Here is an 18,244-nt window from a genome sequence, read left to right on the forward strand (position 1 = left end):
AATTGCTCCCCATGTGTTTATATCGATATCTCTATCTCTTTCTCTCCATTTATGCCTCTCCTTCTGCACCCCCCCACCCTGACCCCTGCACAGAACCTTCTGGGTTTTTCCTTATATACCCAACATGCATCAGCCCTTCTTCAGGAGCGGGAGAAGCGACAACCCCATCTTCCTTCAGCCCAGTCCCTCAGGATCATTACAACAGACAAAGATGCAAAAGGCTGAGGAGTTTGAGACATAGGAATTTGAACTGTAATGTTTTTTGTTTTCTTACATTACAGCTAATCCCGACCTACAAGGAGCTGAAAAGCAAGATCTTACCTCCCAGAAGCCAAATAACTGTTGTGCCTTGCACAAACCGCTCTCCATTCCCATAGACATCTTGAAAGACATTGGGACAAGTTAGTACCAAACTCTTGTAAATTCATATTTTAGACCAAAATGTGATCAAAAAAAGCAGATTTTTTCAATGCTTGAAATAAATACTGATATGGCAGAAGAGTAGAGTAGACAGATTGAAAGGGAGAGTAAGCTTTGGGTGTAAGTAATAAGGAAGTAGGAAGGTTGAAAGAGATTAAACAGGATAAGACAGTAAAAAAGAAATCAGAATGTGGAAAGGAAAAGAAATGCCGAATGAAGGGAATCCAAACTAAAATGTATATGTATTAATGCACAAAATATAAGAAAGAAATATTGGGGAACTACCGTCATTGATTAAAAAATAAAATAGCGATATAAAGGAATAAGTGAAATATGGCTTCAGCTAGATTTGGATTGGTAATCAAGTATACTTGGATATAAAACTTTCAGCAGAAATAAGAAAAAAGGGAGGAACTGTAGCAATATTAATTAGAGCAGTATTGTCCAATATGCTAGCCGTTAGCTACATGTGGCTAATTGGAAATCCAGATGTGGCTAAGTACATTTCTGACGGGAAAATAAAAAATGAGTAATTGACACCGTCGTTGGGCATGTGATCTCAATACTCATTCGCACTGCGTATGCATGTGTATCATATAATAGGTACCACACAGGAGGAGGTCATTCGGCCCATCATGCCTGTGCTGGCTCTGTGAAAGAGCTATCCAATTAGTCCCATTTCCCTGCTCTTTCCCCATAGCCCTGTAATTTTTTTCCCTTCAAGTATTTATCTAATTCCCTTTTGAAAGTTACTATTGAATCTGCTTCCTTTAATCTTTTTTATGCGTTTGTTGGTAAAATGGTAAGACGAAAAACAGAGCGCGAGTGTTTTTTGAACAATGTGAGTGCTTTATCTCCTTGGCTACTGAATGGTGGTAACTATTTGCTAAATGAATACACATGTGAAGTACATTTATCTGTGTTGTGTGAGGTATGTAAGGCATTTTCTACTAAAATTGGTCCATGTGGCTAAAATGGTGTGGGCATAGCTACACCCGTGGCTAGTTAGCAATATCCGTTAAACAACACTGAATTAGAGACAATGGCCCCGATTTTCAAATCAAATTGCGGGTGCGTTGGGGGTGGGGGCTGCAAAAATCGCGAGCAGGTGAGAAAGCTGGCCGCAACCCGCCAACTTCCGGGTTTCCCACAAATGCACCTGTGTGCGCGCGTGCTTCCTGAATGCGGCATGCAAATAAAGCCGGCGGGATGATAGTTAAATGTACCTCATTTGAGGTACTTAAGGTATTTATTTCTGTCATAGTAGATAGTTAAAATGATTTTAAACTTACCTGGGCGGCTTTTCCATGGCTTCCAATTCACTCCTGGTGAAATCAGAAGTGAAGAGCCGGATCAGGCAAAAATAAACAAAATAAATTAAATAAAAAACCATTGCCCAAAGTTTTAAAAAACAAAATAAACCTACCTTTTCACCTGCACCACCACTCCGATGTCCGATGTCCCCCTCTCCCCCCGATGTCTCCCTCCCCGATGTCCCTCTCAGCCCCCGATGTCTCCCTCTCCGATGTCCCTCTCAGCCCTGATTTCTCCCTCTCCAATCTCCCCCCCCCCCCCCCCCCCCCCCCGATCTTCAGTGCCCTCCACTCTCTGTTCCAGCGCCGGATGACTTTCTCTCTCTCTCCTCCCCGCACCGCACCCCCCCCAACCCCGGCATTGCAGCTCCTGTCGGCAGCCAGCCTGTCACGCGATCGCATGGAAAAAGGTACGTTTTTTTTATTCAGGTTTGCCATGTGCAACTGCACTCCCCCACTCTGCCATCCCACCACCATTTCAAAATTGAGCCCAGTATCGTAGCACTCAAGTGTAAGAATCTAAATAAAGAAGTGCTCCAAACTGAATCCCTTTGGATTGAGCTGAGGAATCAGTCACATTACTGGGACTATATTATAGACCATCAAACAGGAACTTGATGAAATTTGTAGACAAATTATAGAGGCATGTATTAACAATAGAGTTTTAATTGTAGGAGATTGTAAATTCTAAAAATAGACTGCGGTAGGGGAAAATCTTTGTGTTGAGAAAGGGGACTTTTTTGCTATGTGTTTAGGACTGTTCCTCAGTCAATAGCCCAGAAATTGCTTTTAAAATAACAGTGAGTTCAATAGCGCTCACCATTATTAGTGGCGAAATCGCAGAGCAAGTTCCGGCGTCCACACATGCACAGTTAAACGTGGAAATCTGGAACCTGCTCTTCTTGGCCTGCCGGTGATATGACAGACTCGCGTTAAAGGGACCTCACCAGAATCAATGATCAGGGGCAACTTGCTCTCCTGCCCAGCTGGAAACTAAGTAATATCACCAAAAAACAGGTACGCTCAAAAATATCAGCTCTAAACTAAGATTTAACTGCGTGGTAAGTCATAATGAGTGCCAAATAACCTCTTTGGCACTGAAAGTTAAATTTTAAAGATGTGGAGTCTCATCAATTGTGATTTTAAGAGTTGTTGGACATTTTTGTTTAAAATTTTTTTAATTTTAAATTTTTTTACTTTTTTCCTTCTATCTCTTTTATCTCTATCTTCTAATTCGATATTTCTTACCCTCTCTTTATTTCGCTGTCTCTAACTGTTTTTACAAGGTTTTTAAATTTTTTACCTTTCACTTCCTGGTTTTGACTCACTGACTCACTTGTCAAAAATGCTCGCTGTGATCGGTGGTCAAGGGGAGAGAGAGATCCTCTCGTCACTCACGTGGTTCTAGCTCCGCTTGAGATAACGCTGGACTCTTTTCAGCTTTGAATTAGAGGAACTTCATGCAGTAAAGACTGCGGTAAGTCTTTGGTTGAGAATAAATCTATGGAGCAGCGAGTGCCATTTGTTCACCGCTCGCAGCAATTTCTGGGCCAATATATTGTTACTCCAACGAGGAAGGAATCACTATCTGATCTGGTTCTGGGTAATGAAATGGAGCAGGTAGGCAATCTAAAAGTAGGGGAACTACTTTGAAATCTACAAATATATAAAGATTATATTAAACAGATCACCAAGACCGCCTGCTTCCACCTCAGTAACATCGCTCATCTCCGCCACTGCCTCGGTTCATCTGGTGCTGAAACCCTCATGCATGTCTTTGTTACCTCTGGACTCGACTATTCCAATGCTCTCCTGGCTGGCCTCCTATCTTCCACTCTCCATAAACTTGAGCTCATGCTGCCCGTATCCTAACTCGCATTAGGTCTCGTTCTCCCATCCCCCTGTGTTCGCTGACCTACATTGGCTCCCGGTTCAGGACCCCTTCGATTTTAAAGTTCTCATCCTTGTTTTCAAATCCCTCCATGGCCTCGCCCCTCCCTATCTCTGTAATCTCCTCCAGTCCTACAACCCTCCGAGGTCTCTGCGCTCCTCCACTTCTTGCCTCTTGCACATCCCGATTTTAATCGCTCCACCATTGGTGGCTGTGCCTTCAGCTGCCTAGGCCCTAAACTCTGGAATTCCCTCCCTAAACCTCTCCACCTCTCTCTCCTCTTTAAGACGCTTCTTAAAACCTACCTCTTTGACCTAGCTTTTGGTCACCTGTCCTAATATCTCTTTACATAGCTCGGTGTCAAATTTTGTTTGATAACGCTTCTGCGAAGCGCCTTGGGACGTTTTACTATGTTAAAGGCGCTATATAAATGCAAGATGTTGTTGTAATTTCAAACACATATTATACAATGCATTTGATTGGTTCTAAGACTTTTCTGGCCACAACATAAAGAATGTAAAGCTATTGCAAGTCTCTAATTGTGTTATGTTAATTTTTCACTTTATTAAGAAAATGGAATGGTGGAATACAGACCTGAAGAGCTACCAGCTGATGGAAGTAACTTCATATTCAACAAAAGCCTGATAATTGATGCTGCCAGCCAGCCAAGAAAAGAGAAAGTCAAACTCCCATCTGCCATTCTGAGCTCCAAGCCAGGTTCCCTACCTAATCAGAGGGTAAGAGTTATGCTGAATAATGCTAGCAGTGTTAATTAATTGACATCCATATCATGTCCTCTCATTTAAAACAATGGGAGAATGAAGAAGCTAAGAAAGCTGTAAATTGCTCAAACACTTCAGCTGCTACCAGCTTTTGAATCTGGCTAATACCACCATTATAGTGATTTTATCCAAGGTATTATTTGGGGAAACAATTGATTGCTAGCATATTTAAACTTATTTAATTGATTTTGTTTAACAGGATCCAACCGGATAACACATCGGTTATATGAATTCTATTTGCATAGTCGTGTTTTTATCATTTTTAGTCTGGGAAAGAAATATCAATGAAGAGTCCTGGAATTTTCCACAAATGGTAATAATACCAATTATTGAAAATCTCATGAAATAAGATATTTTGTAGGACTTTTGCTTTATTAGTAACCTTAACAGTAAGACTTCAAACCCTCAATCCCATATTTTTGCATATACTAGAAAATAGATCTATATTATGAGATTTTGTCCGTCTGTTTTAAGCTATCTTATGGCTCTGTGAAAACCAGTGAATCAAATTAATAATTTTCTCGTACGCCTGTACTAGTACTGGTTGAGGCCAGGCCGTACTGGTTGACGTCACAGTTCTAGATCCAGTGCAACAGCAATAGAAAGACCATCCATCCAGTAGACGAGATGTATCCCAGCCCAGACCCTGTGCGTCACTCTCTCCAAGGCCTTACTTCACTCTTTTCTAGTCTTCCGCTCCATCTGAGGCTTCACTGTCTACTTTTACACAGACCCAAGGTCTGGTTCCCCATTACTTCCTAATTCTTAGTCCTTGGCATTTTTCTAACTTGAGCCTTCACCTCAATCCCACCTCCATCTCAGCCTTGTTCCCTGATTCATGCACAGGAAATAAGAAAATAATGGGGCATATTTTCCTTTTCTGTGCTTGAGTGCATTGAAATGCCTGGGCACACTGCATAGAGGAAAATCGGGCAGGGAGATCTCATGCATGTGAGGAAGCCCTTCTGATTTTCTATTTGATTTAATGGGCATATGTCTTAAATCATCCTACCTTCCCAGAGCAGCTGAAGAGGAAAAAATAAAAGCCGCAAATTTAACTTGGAGCAGGATTTGGGTAGGTGGTGGCCCGGATCTGCACCAAACCCCACTGTTGTGAGGCCCGGGAGATTTTAACTCCCGGGCAGGAAGTAGCGCTGGCCAATGGGCAGGAGCAGATGTTTGGGTGGCAGGAGGCTATCGGCCAGCACCAAAGGGAGGCTCACTGGCAAGAAGATAAGTCGTGGGGAGAGGGTTTCAGAAGGGCCTTGCAGAAAGGAAAGATGAGGAGTGCGGGGCAGGGGAGGCTCACATGAGGAGCACTCCTGCTTCTCCTGGTCCTACAAGGAAAGTAAAACAACTTACCTTAAATGGCTTCTCTGGTCCTGGATCCTCTTTCCACTGTCTTCACCTGACAGGAAAGCCATAACGGCTTCCCCTTTCAGGTCACAATTAAAATTGTGATTTGAGTCATCGAACCCCGGTCTGCATATTTAAGGAAGGGCTCCACTGGCTTCAGATGGATACCTTTGCCACCTGCTCTGTAGAGCCAGTTAAATTTGAAGACAGTAGGATCCAGACTGGGCATCGCGGATAAGTCTCCCGGACAATTTTAACCGTCCCCCCACCCATCCTGTGCGGATAGGATTAAAATTGCCTCTAAAGCATCTGTATTTGTCCTTTACAGTTTGCTGTTATTGAAGAGCCAGTCAGAAGAAAAGTCAATACAGTGTCTATTGCTGGTCCCATAGCAGGTGGTATATTAAAGGAACCAACACGAGGCTTTGAGCTGTTTCCAAGAGAGGTGAATTTTGGTGTCCTCCAAGAGGGTTTTACCTACACCTACACTGTCTTACTGAAGAATGTCGGAATAGACTCCTGCAGGTATTTTATTCTGTATGTTATGTCCTCTTATCAAACTCCTGATATTTGACATTTAAATGTTTTTCCTTTTCTATTTTCCACTGGATTTTCAGAGAAAAGAGCCCGTCATCTCATCTGCTGGGGCAGAAATTAAAATATCAGATTCTAGAGGTGGAAGAACCATTAAGCACATGCATGAAATCTCTATGGGCTAGGTTGAGGCCAGGCCTCAGTGGTAGTATTCTAACATACTGTGCCACTCAGTTCTCCACCAGGGAGAGACTACCTTAAGCTATTTGGATGGTATGGAACTCAGGTCTCACTGGTGAAAGGACAGTATTTCAACATACTGGACTAAATTTTCCCTCTGATAGAAACCAGGAACTGTGTTACCATCTAACTTTGACTATTTTCTCTGTGTATAGTTGGCAGCACCACCAAGGACCAGTAAGGAAATGGGACAGTACTAATGCACCATCCAATATTCCCTTTCTACATGTTACTGATATGATCAGGAAGAAGCTGGTTTTAACCCTACTAAGTAGCTACTTCCTGTTCATTCAAAGCAGATGCCTTCAGCCACCTAAGCCCTACACTCTGGAATTCCCTCCCTAAACCTCTCCTCCTCCCTCTCCTCTTTGAAGACATTCCTTAAAACCCACCTCTTTGACCAAACTTTTAGCTACTCCTCCTGATAGCTCCTTCTTTGGGTCAGCATACATTTTTGTCTGATTACGCTTCTGTGAACTGCCTTGGAATGTTTTTCTACATTAAAGGCACTATTTAAATGCAAGTTGTTGTTGTTGTACATTGTATTGCGCCATCGAGTGATAGAAAGTGGGTTCATGTCCAGCTAATTTGATACACAACAGCACAGAACTTAGACAGGTTGTATGCATGGGCATCGATGGGACGTGCGTATGCAATTAGTAATTCTGTGGTGGATGACCTGATCCATTGCGTTCCAAAATGCTGTTGCAAACAGGTAACAATTAGATGGTCACAGCAGCAATCAGGTAATGGGGTCAATCAGTTTAATCTAAGAATGAATATTCTGTGTATCTTTTTAGAGTATTGTTTGAATGGCTAATATCTATTATAGTTATTAGAGATACAGTTTGTTACTGTCTTTGCTCTGACATATCTTCACAGGATCTTGAGCAGGTCAAGTTATCTAACACAGATGAGTGAATCAAGTCACCTTTGGGTAGCAATTCTTGATTGACTGCCTTGTCTGAGGTAACGATGTGGGTCTGGCCTTTTAGAAAGGCACATGATCGCTGATTCTTAGTAGTCCTTTTCATGGACAATTCTGTGGCCTGGTGTTTCCAAGTGCAGTCTTATCTGGGACTGCCTACTCTAAGTTCATCAGTAAATCTGTAGCCAGCTTAATTTCACCACTTAAGAAGTGAGACAACCATTTTCAAGGAGTAATGTTATGTTGAGAAACAACTCAGGTGAAGTGCTTTTATTGTTTTGATAGTTCCAGGAAGATAACAAAGAGTGTACGCACCTCTGTCTACTGAAGACACCAAGAATCACATGGCAGCACACGTACATTCCAATAGGCAGTGGCAAGCAGTTGTCTGTTCAACCCTTGGGTCTTGCTATTTTTTAACCTAGATATTGGACAGTGAAGGCACACTTCAGTTTATAAGGATGCAAGGTTTGCTTACAGGAGTGGTTGGGGACACTGAACCCAAATAGAATATCTAATATAAACCCTAAAACCTAATAAGAGAATTCTTCCCATTTGCTAAAGTTATGTTTCCCATTCCTTTAAGAATGATTAAAATTCTGCAATGACTATTGAAAGTACCTCATGGTCATGCTCTGAAATGGGGTGATCTAATTGGTGGATCAATACAGTATGACTCTTCAGTGTCTTCTATCATTTTTGTTTAGATTTCGAGTGAAGCAGCCTCCACCCAGCACAGGACTCAGAGTGTGTTTTAAACCAGGACCTGTAAGTAATTACTCCATTTAAACAGAAAGGTTTCAGTATTAATTGCTTAACATACTTTTTAAAACAGTTAATTAGATCTATTAACTCTTAGTACTTTCAACTGGAGTAAATGTAGGCTTAAGCAACCCCTCAGATAATGAAGCAGTCCGTGCCCATATGCAGCAAGACCTGGACAACATCCAGGCTTGGGCTGATAAGTGGCAAGTAACATTCGCGCCAGACAAGTGCCAGGCAATGACTATCTCCAACAAGAGAGTGTCTAACCACCTCCCCTTGACATTCAACGGCATTACCATCGTCGAATCCCCCACCATCAACATCCTGGGAGTCACCATTGACCAGAAACTTAACTGGATCAGCCATATAAATACTGTGGCTACAAGAGCAGGTCAGAGGCTGGGTATTCTGCGGCGAGTGACTCACCTCCTGACTCACCAAAGCCTTTCCACCATCTACAAGGCACAAGTCAGAAGTGTGATGGAATACTTTCCACTTGCCTGGATGAGTGCAGCTCCAACAACACTCAAGAAGCTCAACACCATTCAGGACAAAGCAGCCCACTTGATTGGCACCCCATCCACCACCATAAACATTCACTCCCTTCATCAACGGCGCACTGTGGCTGCAGTGTGTACCATCCACAGGATGCACTGCAGCAACTCGCCAAGGCTTCTTCGACAGCACCTCCCAACCTGCAACCTCTACCACCTAGAAGGACAAGAGCAGCAGGCACATGGGAACAACACCACCTGCACGTTCCCCTCCAAGTCACACACCATCCCGACTTGGAAATATATCGCCGTTCCTTCATCGTCGCTGGGTCAAAATCCTGGAACTCCCTTCCTATCAGCACTGTGGGAGAACCTTCACCACACAGACTGTAGCGGTTCAAGAAGGTGGCTCACCACCACCTTCTCAAGGGCAATTAGGGATGGGCAATAAATGCTGGCCTCACCAGCGACGCCCACACCCCATGAACGAATAAAAAAAAACATAGCTGGTCAGTTCACATGATAACTACAGATGAAGAAAGCCACCCAGAATCACTGTAAAGATCCCCCTCCTCCCCATTGCAGCATCCTATTGCTTCTTAATTGATTCTTGGGTTTTCATCTCCACTGCTTCATTTGCAAGCCCATTCCATGTATTAATCACTTTGTGTGAACAAGAACTTGCTGATATCAGTCCTAAATTTGTCTTTTACTAGCTTAAACCTGTGTCCTCCTGTTCTACTCTTGCATTTTACTTCATAATTTTCCAGATTTACCTGTTCCATACAATTATCTTGTATATCTCTATAATATCACCTCTCAGACATTTTTTAAAGCTGATAGGCATAGGTTTCTCCAGGCTTTCTTCACACCTCTGACACTAGTGATCAGCCTTTTGGCTCTTCTCTCCACTGCCTCCAGTTTTTGAATGTCTCATTTGTGTCTCGGTGATCAGAACTGGACACAGCATTCAAGGTGAGATTTGACCAGAACAAAATACAATTAGATCATGACTTCCTATGACTTGTATTCTACTTTTTTTATACTCATTCTCGTGATATGGGTGCCGCTGGCAAGGATGGCATTTATTGCCCATCTCTAGTTGCCCCTAAGAATGTGGTGTGGGCCTTCCCCTTGAAATGCTGTATTCTGTGTGTTGAGGGTGCTTCCACAATGCTGTTAGGTAGGGAGATTCCAGGATTTTGAACCAGCAACAATAAAGGAATGGTGATATATGTCAAGTCAGGATGGTGTGTGATTTGATGGGGAACTTGAAGGTGATGGTAGTCCCATGCACTTGCTGCCCTTTTCTTTCTAAGTGGTGGAGGTCACGGGTTTGTGAGCTGCTGCTGAACAAGCCTTGGCGAGTTGCTGCAGTGTATCCTGCAGTCACGGTACGCCGGTGATGGAGGGAGTGGATGTTTAGGCTTCTACTATTTTGGATATATATGCCAGGAATTTCCTCAGGGGTTCTTCCGATCGGCCACTATAATTTTGGCAGAAACCCCGGAAAGATGCTTAAAATGGGGTTTCCGACGATCCTCAACCAAAGTTTCAGCAGCCAATTGGGAAAACCCCCGAGAAAATTCTCAGCAATAGTCCTGTTAGCTTTGTTGATTGCTGATTGGATGTTGTGCCTTCTAAGATTCCTAGGCTCTTTCAACATCAAATGTCCTCCTCCTGTGCTGTAAACTTCTACATAAGAAACATGAAACTGCCAAGTCTTAATTGATAAAAAGGGAGAAAATAGAATATGAAAGTAAACTAGCAAGAAATATAAAAACGGATTGTAAGAGCTTCTACAAGTATGTAAAAAGGAAGAGAGGAGCAAAAGTAAACGTTGGTCCCTTAGAGGCTGAGAGGAGAAATTAAAATGGGGAATCAGGAAATGGCAGATGCGTTAAACAAATATTTTGTATCTGTCTTCACAGTAGAAGACACAAAAAGCATACCAAAAATAGTGGCGAACCAAGAGGTAAATCAGAATGAGGAACTTCAAACAATTAATATTACTAGAGAAAAAGTACTGGACAAACTAACAGGACTAAAAGCCGACAAAACTCCTAGACCTGATGGCCTACATCCTAGGGTTCTAAAAGAGGTGGCTGCAGAGATAGCGGATGCATTGGCTATGATCTTCCAAAATTCTCTAGATGCTGGAACGGTCCCTGTGGACTGGAAGGTAGCAAATGTTACCCCACTATTCAAGAAGGGAGGGAGAGAGAAAACAGGGAACTACAGGCCAGTTAGCCTGACATCGGTCGTCAGGAAAATGCTGGGATCCATTATTAAGGAAGTGGTGACGGGGCACTTGGAAAATCATAATATGATTAGGTAGGGTCAACATGGTTTTATGAAAGGGAAATCATGTTTGACAAATTTATTAGAGTTTTTTGAGGATGTAACTAGCAGGTGGAGTATAATGTGGGGAAATGTGAGGTTATTCACTTTGGTAGGAAGAATAGAAAAACAGAATATATTTTAAATGGTGAGAAACTATTAAACGTTGGTGCTCAGAGAGACTTAGGTGTCCTCGTACAAGAAACACAAAAAGTTAGTATGCAGGTACAGCAGGCAATTAGGAAAGCAAATGGCATGTTGGCCTTTATTGCAAGGGGGTTGGAGTAAAAGAGTAAGAAAGTCTTACTACAGTTATACAGGGCTTTAGTGAGACCTCACCTGGAGTTTTGGACTCCTTATCTAAGGAAGGATATACTTGCCTTGGAGGCGGTACAACGAAGGTTCACTAGATTAATTCCTGGGATGAGAGGGTTGTCCTATGAGGAGAGGTTAAGTAGAATGGGCCAATGCTGTTAGGTAGGGAGATTCTATCTGGAGTTTAGAAGAATGAGAGGTGATCTCATTGAAACATATAAGATTCTGAGGGGTGTTGACCGGAGGTCACCGGTTACGGTTATTGGCTTAGTACAAAGAGGAGAAGAGTCAATTCTCTCTTAACTCTCAATTCACTTTATTCACGTCGTTAGATCATATACATATAGCTTATATGTCTGGTTAGATATGGACATGCAGTTTGCACCAGGTTATACAGTTTTATACCCAAACTAGGATCTAAACGCACACCCACTGGGTTTCTCTGACACTCCCTGAGTGGTCACAGAATATAAAGGCTAATACCCGAAAAGGAGAGCTGATGCTGGCCAGGCATTCCATTCTCTCTGTCTTTCGACGTCGTCACTACGTCCCTGATGTAGGTTCTTCCACTTCCGCGATGGTTGGTCTCCGGATTCTTCGCTGGCTCCACGCCCGAGATTCTTCCTTATTCCGAATCTTATCTCTTCAAGCTGTGCTGTCTCTCTCCCGTTGGTTTAGGCTTGCTCGCCTAGTCCGTGTCTTCTCCTTATTGGCTCTGTCCCAAGGACTTAGGTAGCATTACCTCATTACACCTTTTCTAAATAAGGACTTGTGTCTTATCACATCTCCTCTGTCTTTCACGAAACTTAGCTAATTCAAACCGGTTCCAGCCAGCTCAGGCCAGTGACTGAACTCAGGTTACTTCAGTTCAAAAGTTGCTTTTGCCTGTGTGTCAGCAGTTCGGAATAAACTCAGTAGTTTCTGCAGCCCCTGGCCAACAGGGGGCTTGACAGGTTAAATGCTGAGAGATTGTTTCCCCTGGTTGGAAAGTCTAGAACTAGGGGGCATGGTCACAGGATAAGGGGTTGTCCATTCAAGACTGAGATGAGGAAGAATTTCTTCACGCAGAGGGCGAATCTTTGGAATTCTCTACCCCAGAGGGCTGTGGATGCTGAGTCATTGAATATATTCAAGACTGAGATAGATAGATTTTTGGACTCTAGGGGAATCAAGGGATATGGGGATCGGGCGGGAAAGTGGAGTTGAGGTCAAAGATCAGCCATGATCTGATTGAATGGCGGAGTAGGCTCGAGGGGTCGTATGGCCCACTCCTGCTCCTGGTTCTTATGTTCTTACTCATTTTGGTTTAGAAATATGAAAATGTGATTTAATTTTATATGAAAAAAGAAACATTGCTTTATATGTTTAAACAGATTTACAATCTGCCTCACTCTTTGTAATTATCAATCTCACTCTTAACACTCTCCAGTATTTCACAGCTCCAGAAACAGGCCTGGTGTTGCAATAGTGAAAGAAATGCTCCAAAAAGCTAAAGAAATATCTGATTCCTACCAGCTAAATTGTTTCTTTCCTGCAGGTGGCAGCAGGGTTGAAGACTGAGTTGGAAATTGAGCTTTATGCCATGGCAATTGGCTTGGAAAGCACTGAAGGAGCAGGGTACCTTTGTCATCACCTTGAGATCCAGACTGAAGTAGAAGAATTGTTCCTCCCCATAATTGCAAATATCTTTTTCAAATTTCAGTCACTGCTTTCCTAGGTTATGCTTGATGGAGAGCTCACATTGTTATAAGGTCTTAATTCTGAGGACAAAGAGGAGAGGCAGGGTAAGAATCAGCTTGATACGTCTTTCAGCACTACAAGAACGAGAGAGAAAGCAGGGAGCTACAGGCCAGATAGCCTGACATCAGTCGTCAGGAAAATGCTGACTCCATTATTAAGGAAGTGGTAACAGGGCACTTAGAAAATCATAATATGATTAGGCAGAGTCAACATGGTTTTATGAAAGGGAAATCGTGTTTGACAAATCTATTAGAATTTTTTGAGGGTATAACTAGTGGGATAGATAAAGGGGAACCAGTGGATGTAGTATATTTGGATTTTCAAAAGGCATTTGATAAGGTGTCACATAAAAGGTTGTTTCACAGAATAAGGGCTCATGGGGTTGGGGTTAATATATTAGCATGGATTGAGGATTGGTTAATGGACAGAAAACAGAGAGTAGGGATAAACGGGTCATTTTCAGGTTGGCAGGCTGTAACTAGTGGTGTGCTGCAAGGATCAGTGCTTGGGTTCAGCTATTTACAATCTATATTAATGACTTAGATGAAGGGACCGAGTGTAATGTATCCAAGTTTGCTGACGATACAAAGCTAGGTAGGAAAGTAAACTCTGAGGAAGACACAAAGAGTCTGCAAAGGGATATAGACAGGTTAAGAGAGTAGGCAAGAAGGTGGGAGATGGAGTATAATGTGGGGAAATATGAGGTTATTCACTTTGGTAGGAAGAATAGAAAAACAGAAAATGTTTTAAATGTGAGAAACTATTAAGTGTTGGTGTTCAGAGAGATCTGGATGACCGCGTACAAGAAACACAAAAAGTTAGCATGCAGGTACAACAAGCAATTAGGAAGGCAAATGGCATGTTGGCCTTTATTGCCAGGGGGTTGGAGTACAAAGTAAGGAAGTCTTACTACAATTACTATAACTCCCATCATTCAGATGGTTACTCAACAAAACTCAAACGGTTCAGGCACAGACACCCCTACTTCTTTCATCCCCAACACAAAGTGTCTGCAAAGGGATATTGACAGGTTAAGCGAATGGGCAAAAATTTGGCAGATAGAATATAATGTGGGAAAATGTGAAGTCATCCACTTTGGGAGGAAAAACAAAAAAGCAAAATATTATTTGAATGGAGAAATACTACAAAATGCTGCGGTACAGAGGGATCTGGGTGTCCTCAGACATGAAACACGAAAAGTGAACATACAGGTGCAGCAGGTAATCCTGAAGGCAAACGGAATATTGGCCTTTATTTCTAGAGGGATGGAGTATAAAAGCAGGGAAGTCATGCTACAACTGTACAGAGTGCTGGTGAGACCACACCTGGAGTACTGCGTACAGTTCTGGTGCCCATATTTGAGGACGGACATACTTGCATTGGAGGCAGTTCAGAGAAGGTTCACTAGGTTGATTCCGGGTATGGAAGGGTTGTCTTATGAGGAAAGATTGAACAGATTGGGTCTATACTCATTGGAGTTTAGAAGAATGAGAGGAGATCTTATTGAAACATACAAGATTCTGAGGGAACTCAATAGGGTAGATGCTGAGAGGATGTTACCCCTCATGGGGGAATCTAAAACTAGGGGGCATAGTCTCAGAATAAGGGGTCACCCGTTTAAGACGGAAATGAGGAGGAATTTCTTCTCCCAGAGGGTTGTGAATCTTTGGAATTCTTTACCCCGAAAAGCTGTGGAGGCTGAGTCATTGAATACATTCAAGGCTGAGTTAGACAAATTTTTGATCAGCAAGGGAGTCAAAGGATATGGGGAAAGAGCGGGAAAGTGGAGTTGAGGTGAAAATCAGATCAGCCATTATCTTATTAAATGGCGGAGCAGGCTCGAGGGGCCAAATGGCCTACTCCTGCTCCTGTCTTTTATTATGGTCTTATTATTATTAACCAAGAGTGATACCCTAGCTACTCTTAAGCTGGTGGTACATCAACTGACTTGGTAAGAATGTGAATGTGGGTCATCCTACCCTCTGGGTATAAGTCGTTCCACACCAGGTGTTGTCATACTAGTGTTACCTAAATCACATAATCGTTTGGTGGCTGCTCCATCACTGAAATTGGACATAAGAATGTCATCATATTCCATGCGTTGTGTGTCATTGCACATCCAGCAGTCTCATGCTTCACGACTGATTATGGTTTTCTCAACTGGGACCCAGCTCCTCACTTAGATCAGAAATCGCCTATGGACCCATGATTTTACAGTTGGAGCAGTTGAGATCCCTGGCGTCATCCCCGTTGTCCTATTCTGTGATGTATCCATCTGCTCTTGGGGTTGTAGACAGACTAGATGGGTCTCCCCTCCCCCAAATGACTGGTGGGAGAAATTTGACCTTCCATTATTTTGCAAAACTTAGTGAAAAAAGCTGTAAGGAAAGCAAACTCTTCTGCTATACTATTATGTCATTATTTCTTAGGTTAGTGGAATTTATAGAGACTGTAGCTATCTCTGAAAGGAGGAGGAAGGGAAATATTTTCTACATATGGACTTAAGGAAATTCAGCATTGTTGCTCACTATTTATCTTTGATAAAAAATTCCCACAAGTCATAAGGAAAAGTATTTCTGCATGTGAACATAACTAATATTTCTGGGCAGGGAGTGATATTGGCAAAGTGTGCTTTTACTTCCAGATAAAGAGGATGCATGAGAACAAAAATCCTTCAGGAGAACAATAGCAAGACAAATTACAAGAGAAAATGGGTTTGGGTGAAACACTGTCTATATATCTAATGACAGGAAGATTGTTAAAACCTTAACCAAATTCACCAGTTTTAACAGAAAGTGTTTATAAGAACAGACCAGAGGAATTTCCAAAAGGTGGAAAAGCTGCAGGAGTGCGACTGCTCTGTACTGACCCCACCTCCCGCATGGACATCATACGGCCTCGCAAACCTCCAGCAGAAGGTACAAATTATGTATAAGATATAGATGTTAATATTCTCCTGGCGATCTGATAACATAGTAGTTACTCTTGAATTCTTGTTTAAGTGTTCAAGGATTTAGTTTAGGGTTGTTTCTCAGTCAAATCAAATCCATTAGGCACAGTCTTCTGCCAATTCATTGTTAGACGCAGCACACAGTCTATGTCAATGTCCACGTCCATGAGACGATCTACTTTTTGACCACAGTGCAGAATTTATTATGCTTATGGAGATATATCTATACTAAGCAGCTTCACCCTACCAACCACAGGAGTTGAGAGGCCTTCCTAACAGAAAAAGGGAATACGATGTCAGGTTTGACCTTAGGGTTGCAGTTCAACATCCAGGTGTGTTGGGAACACCCAAGTTTTAAACACTGGATTCAAATTGCCAGGCCTAGACAGAGGCCAGCTAGAGATAAAAAGAAAGGCAGGTGATGAACCAAGGGGAATTCCCTGAGAGACCAGGAACTCAACCCAGAGAAGAAATGTCCTCAAAAGATCCTGATAAAGAAGAAAGTGAGTACTAAAAACTAGACAGAGGGATCTAATCTAAGGGAAAAAAACCATTAGACAGTAAAAAGGATAATGAAACTAGAAAGCTGGAGTTTCCTCTGCTACCCTGCCTGAAACCAAGAAGAATAGTGGCAGAAAAGGGAGCAAAATTGGTGACAAGGCCTACTACCAACTCACTGCTCCAACCTGAATTTCCCTCGCCCCCGGCTTATTGGAACAGCAGCTGGCCATTCCTTCCCTGCCCGCAGAATGCAAATGCCAGCGTTGGGTTGAGCCTGGGTTCCCAGCCTATTTTCTTTCCATCCACTATGTTTTCACTGCTCCTCAGTACTTCCAGATGAAGCCTGACTATAGGCCTGGGGTGGCAGTGAGAATGGCCCCAAAGTGCAGCAAATGGAGGAGATGACCTAGCAAGAATCACACCAGATGCCTGCCATGAGTACACACCGACCACTGACCCCGGAAACTGGCCCAGGGTCGAGGTAGCAGGTGGAAGTCCACCCTGGCCCTAAAGGGTCAGAAAAAGGAAAATCGAGCCATGAAAACACACCTGTAACAACTTAAAGGGGCAGGCAAGCTCAAAGATGAGAAAAGTTCCCGGCTCCGCTGAAATGTCAGAATCTACCAACGTAGGATCACCAATCTGTTGTACTTAAATCGATTTCTTATCTTGCCTTGGGTTCTGCTAACAACACTGGATGCCCGTTGAACACTGACATTCTTAGTGTACAGTGTTGCCAAGGCATTAATGATGGATAATGTTAGGTAGGACATCGTTCCACTATTATCCACTCAGTTGAATGGTCCTGCTTGTACTTGGGCAGGTGCTTCAGGCTTTTGGCAGAAGTGAGGCCAGGAAACCACAGCAGATGTGAAAATGGGCGGGTTCCATGGCATGGGATTCTCGCCCACTTTTCCACCTGCATCCATTCCACTACTGCTGCTAAACTAGTGGAAAGCACTACTGAGTATCTGCACATGGATTACTGAAATTCTACGGAAGCTGGTAATTGGTGATATTATACTATTAGTGTTTGGATGTACTTATTCTGTAACTGTTTCGGATGCCACCAGCTTATTCAGTAAAAGTAATGTCCCTTTTCTTTTGTTACAGATCCAGTTGGTACCTACGTCCTGTGTGAAAATTAAAGATCCTATCCCATCACGTTCCCACACTGACACAGCTTTATCTGTTCTTACTGGTTATTTCTGCTTGCATATTGATTCAAACTAAGCATTTATTGTTATTATTTTTGATATAACCACTTTCTTGCTGCATTAACAAGAACATTTTAATGCGCTGTTACACCTAACTTTCTAACATTTTTGAAGGAATTTCTTTTGTGGACTATATGTTGTAGTTATTGATAATAAAATCAACATAGCTTAATGAAGTCATTAACTTTATTTTACAGAAAGCCAAGACCTACATTGGGCCTTGACCCCAAACATTACGAATTTAAAATCTTTGTCCTCATCTTCAAATCCCTCCATGGCCTTGCCTCATCTGCAATCCGCAAAAGCTTTATATATTCCCTGCACAATATTCGTTCCTTTGACTCTGCCATTCGTATATCCCTCCCTCCCTTCCCACCATTCATCGCAGAGCCTTTAGCTACCGCAGTCCTAAACTCTGGAATTCCCTGCATAAACCCCATCCACCTCTCTCCATATTT

At 42.6% G+C, this 18,244-nt stretch overlaps 1 protein-coding gene across 5 annotated transcripts in view; it reads left to right on the top strand.

The window, feature by feature from the left end:
• spag17 (sperm associated antigen 17) overlaps positions 1 to 18,005 on the top strand; it is a 194,506-nt gene extending 176,501 nt beyond the window's left edge. For 4 of the 5 annotated variants that reach the window (XM_067992977.1, XM_067992976.1, XM_067992978.1 and 1 more), the window contains 7 exons: positions 282 to 401; positions 4,195 to 4,361; positions 6,091 to 6,287; positions 8,172 to 8,232; positions 12,916 to 13,060; positions 15,899 to 16,036; positions 17,683 to 18,005. In XM_067992977.1, the coding sequence (XP_067849078.1) occupies positions 282 to 401; positions 4,195 to 4,361; positions 6,091 to 6,287; positions 8,172 to 8,232; positions 12,916 to 13,060; positions 15,899 to 16,036; positions 17,683 to 17,717 (863 nt within the window). In that variant the 3' untranslated portion in view covers positions 17,718 to 18,005. Of the gene's footprint in view, positions 1 to 281; positions 402 to 4,194; positions 4,362 to 4,605; positions 4,703 to 6,090; positions 6,288 to 8,171; positions 8,233 to 12,915; positions 13,061 to 15,898; positions 16,037 to 17,682 lie in introns of those variants that run through there. The other variant, XM_067992980.1, reaches the window with a different exon arrangement.
• Positions 18,006 to 18,244: the final 239 nt, after the last annotated feature.

This window comes from Heptranchias perlo, chromosome 11 (assembly GCF_035084215.1).
Source record: "Heptranchias perlo isolate sHepPer1 chromosome 11, sHepPer1.hap1, whole genome shotgun sequence".
Classification (NCBI taxonomy): domain Eukaryota; kingdom Metazoa; phylum Chordata; class Chondrichthyes; order Hexanchiformes; family Hexanchidae; genus Heptranchias; species Heptranchias perlo.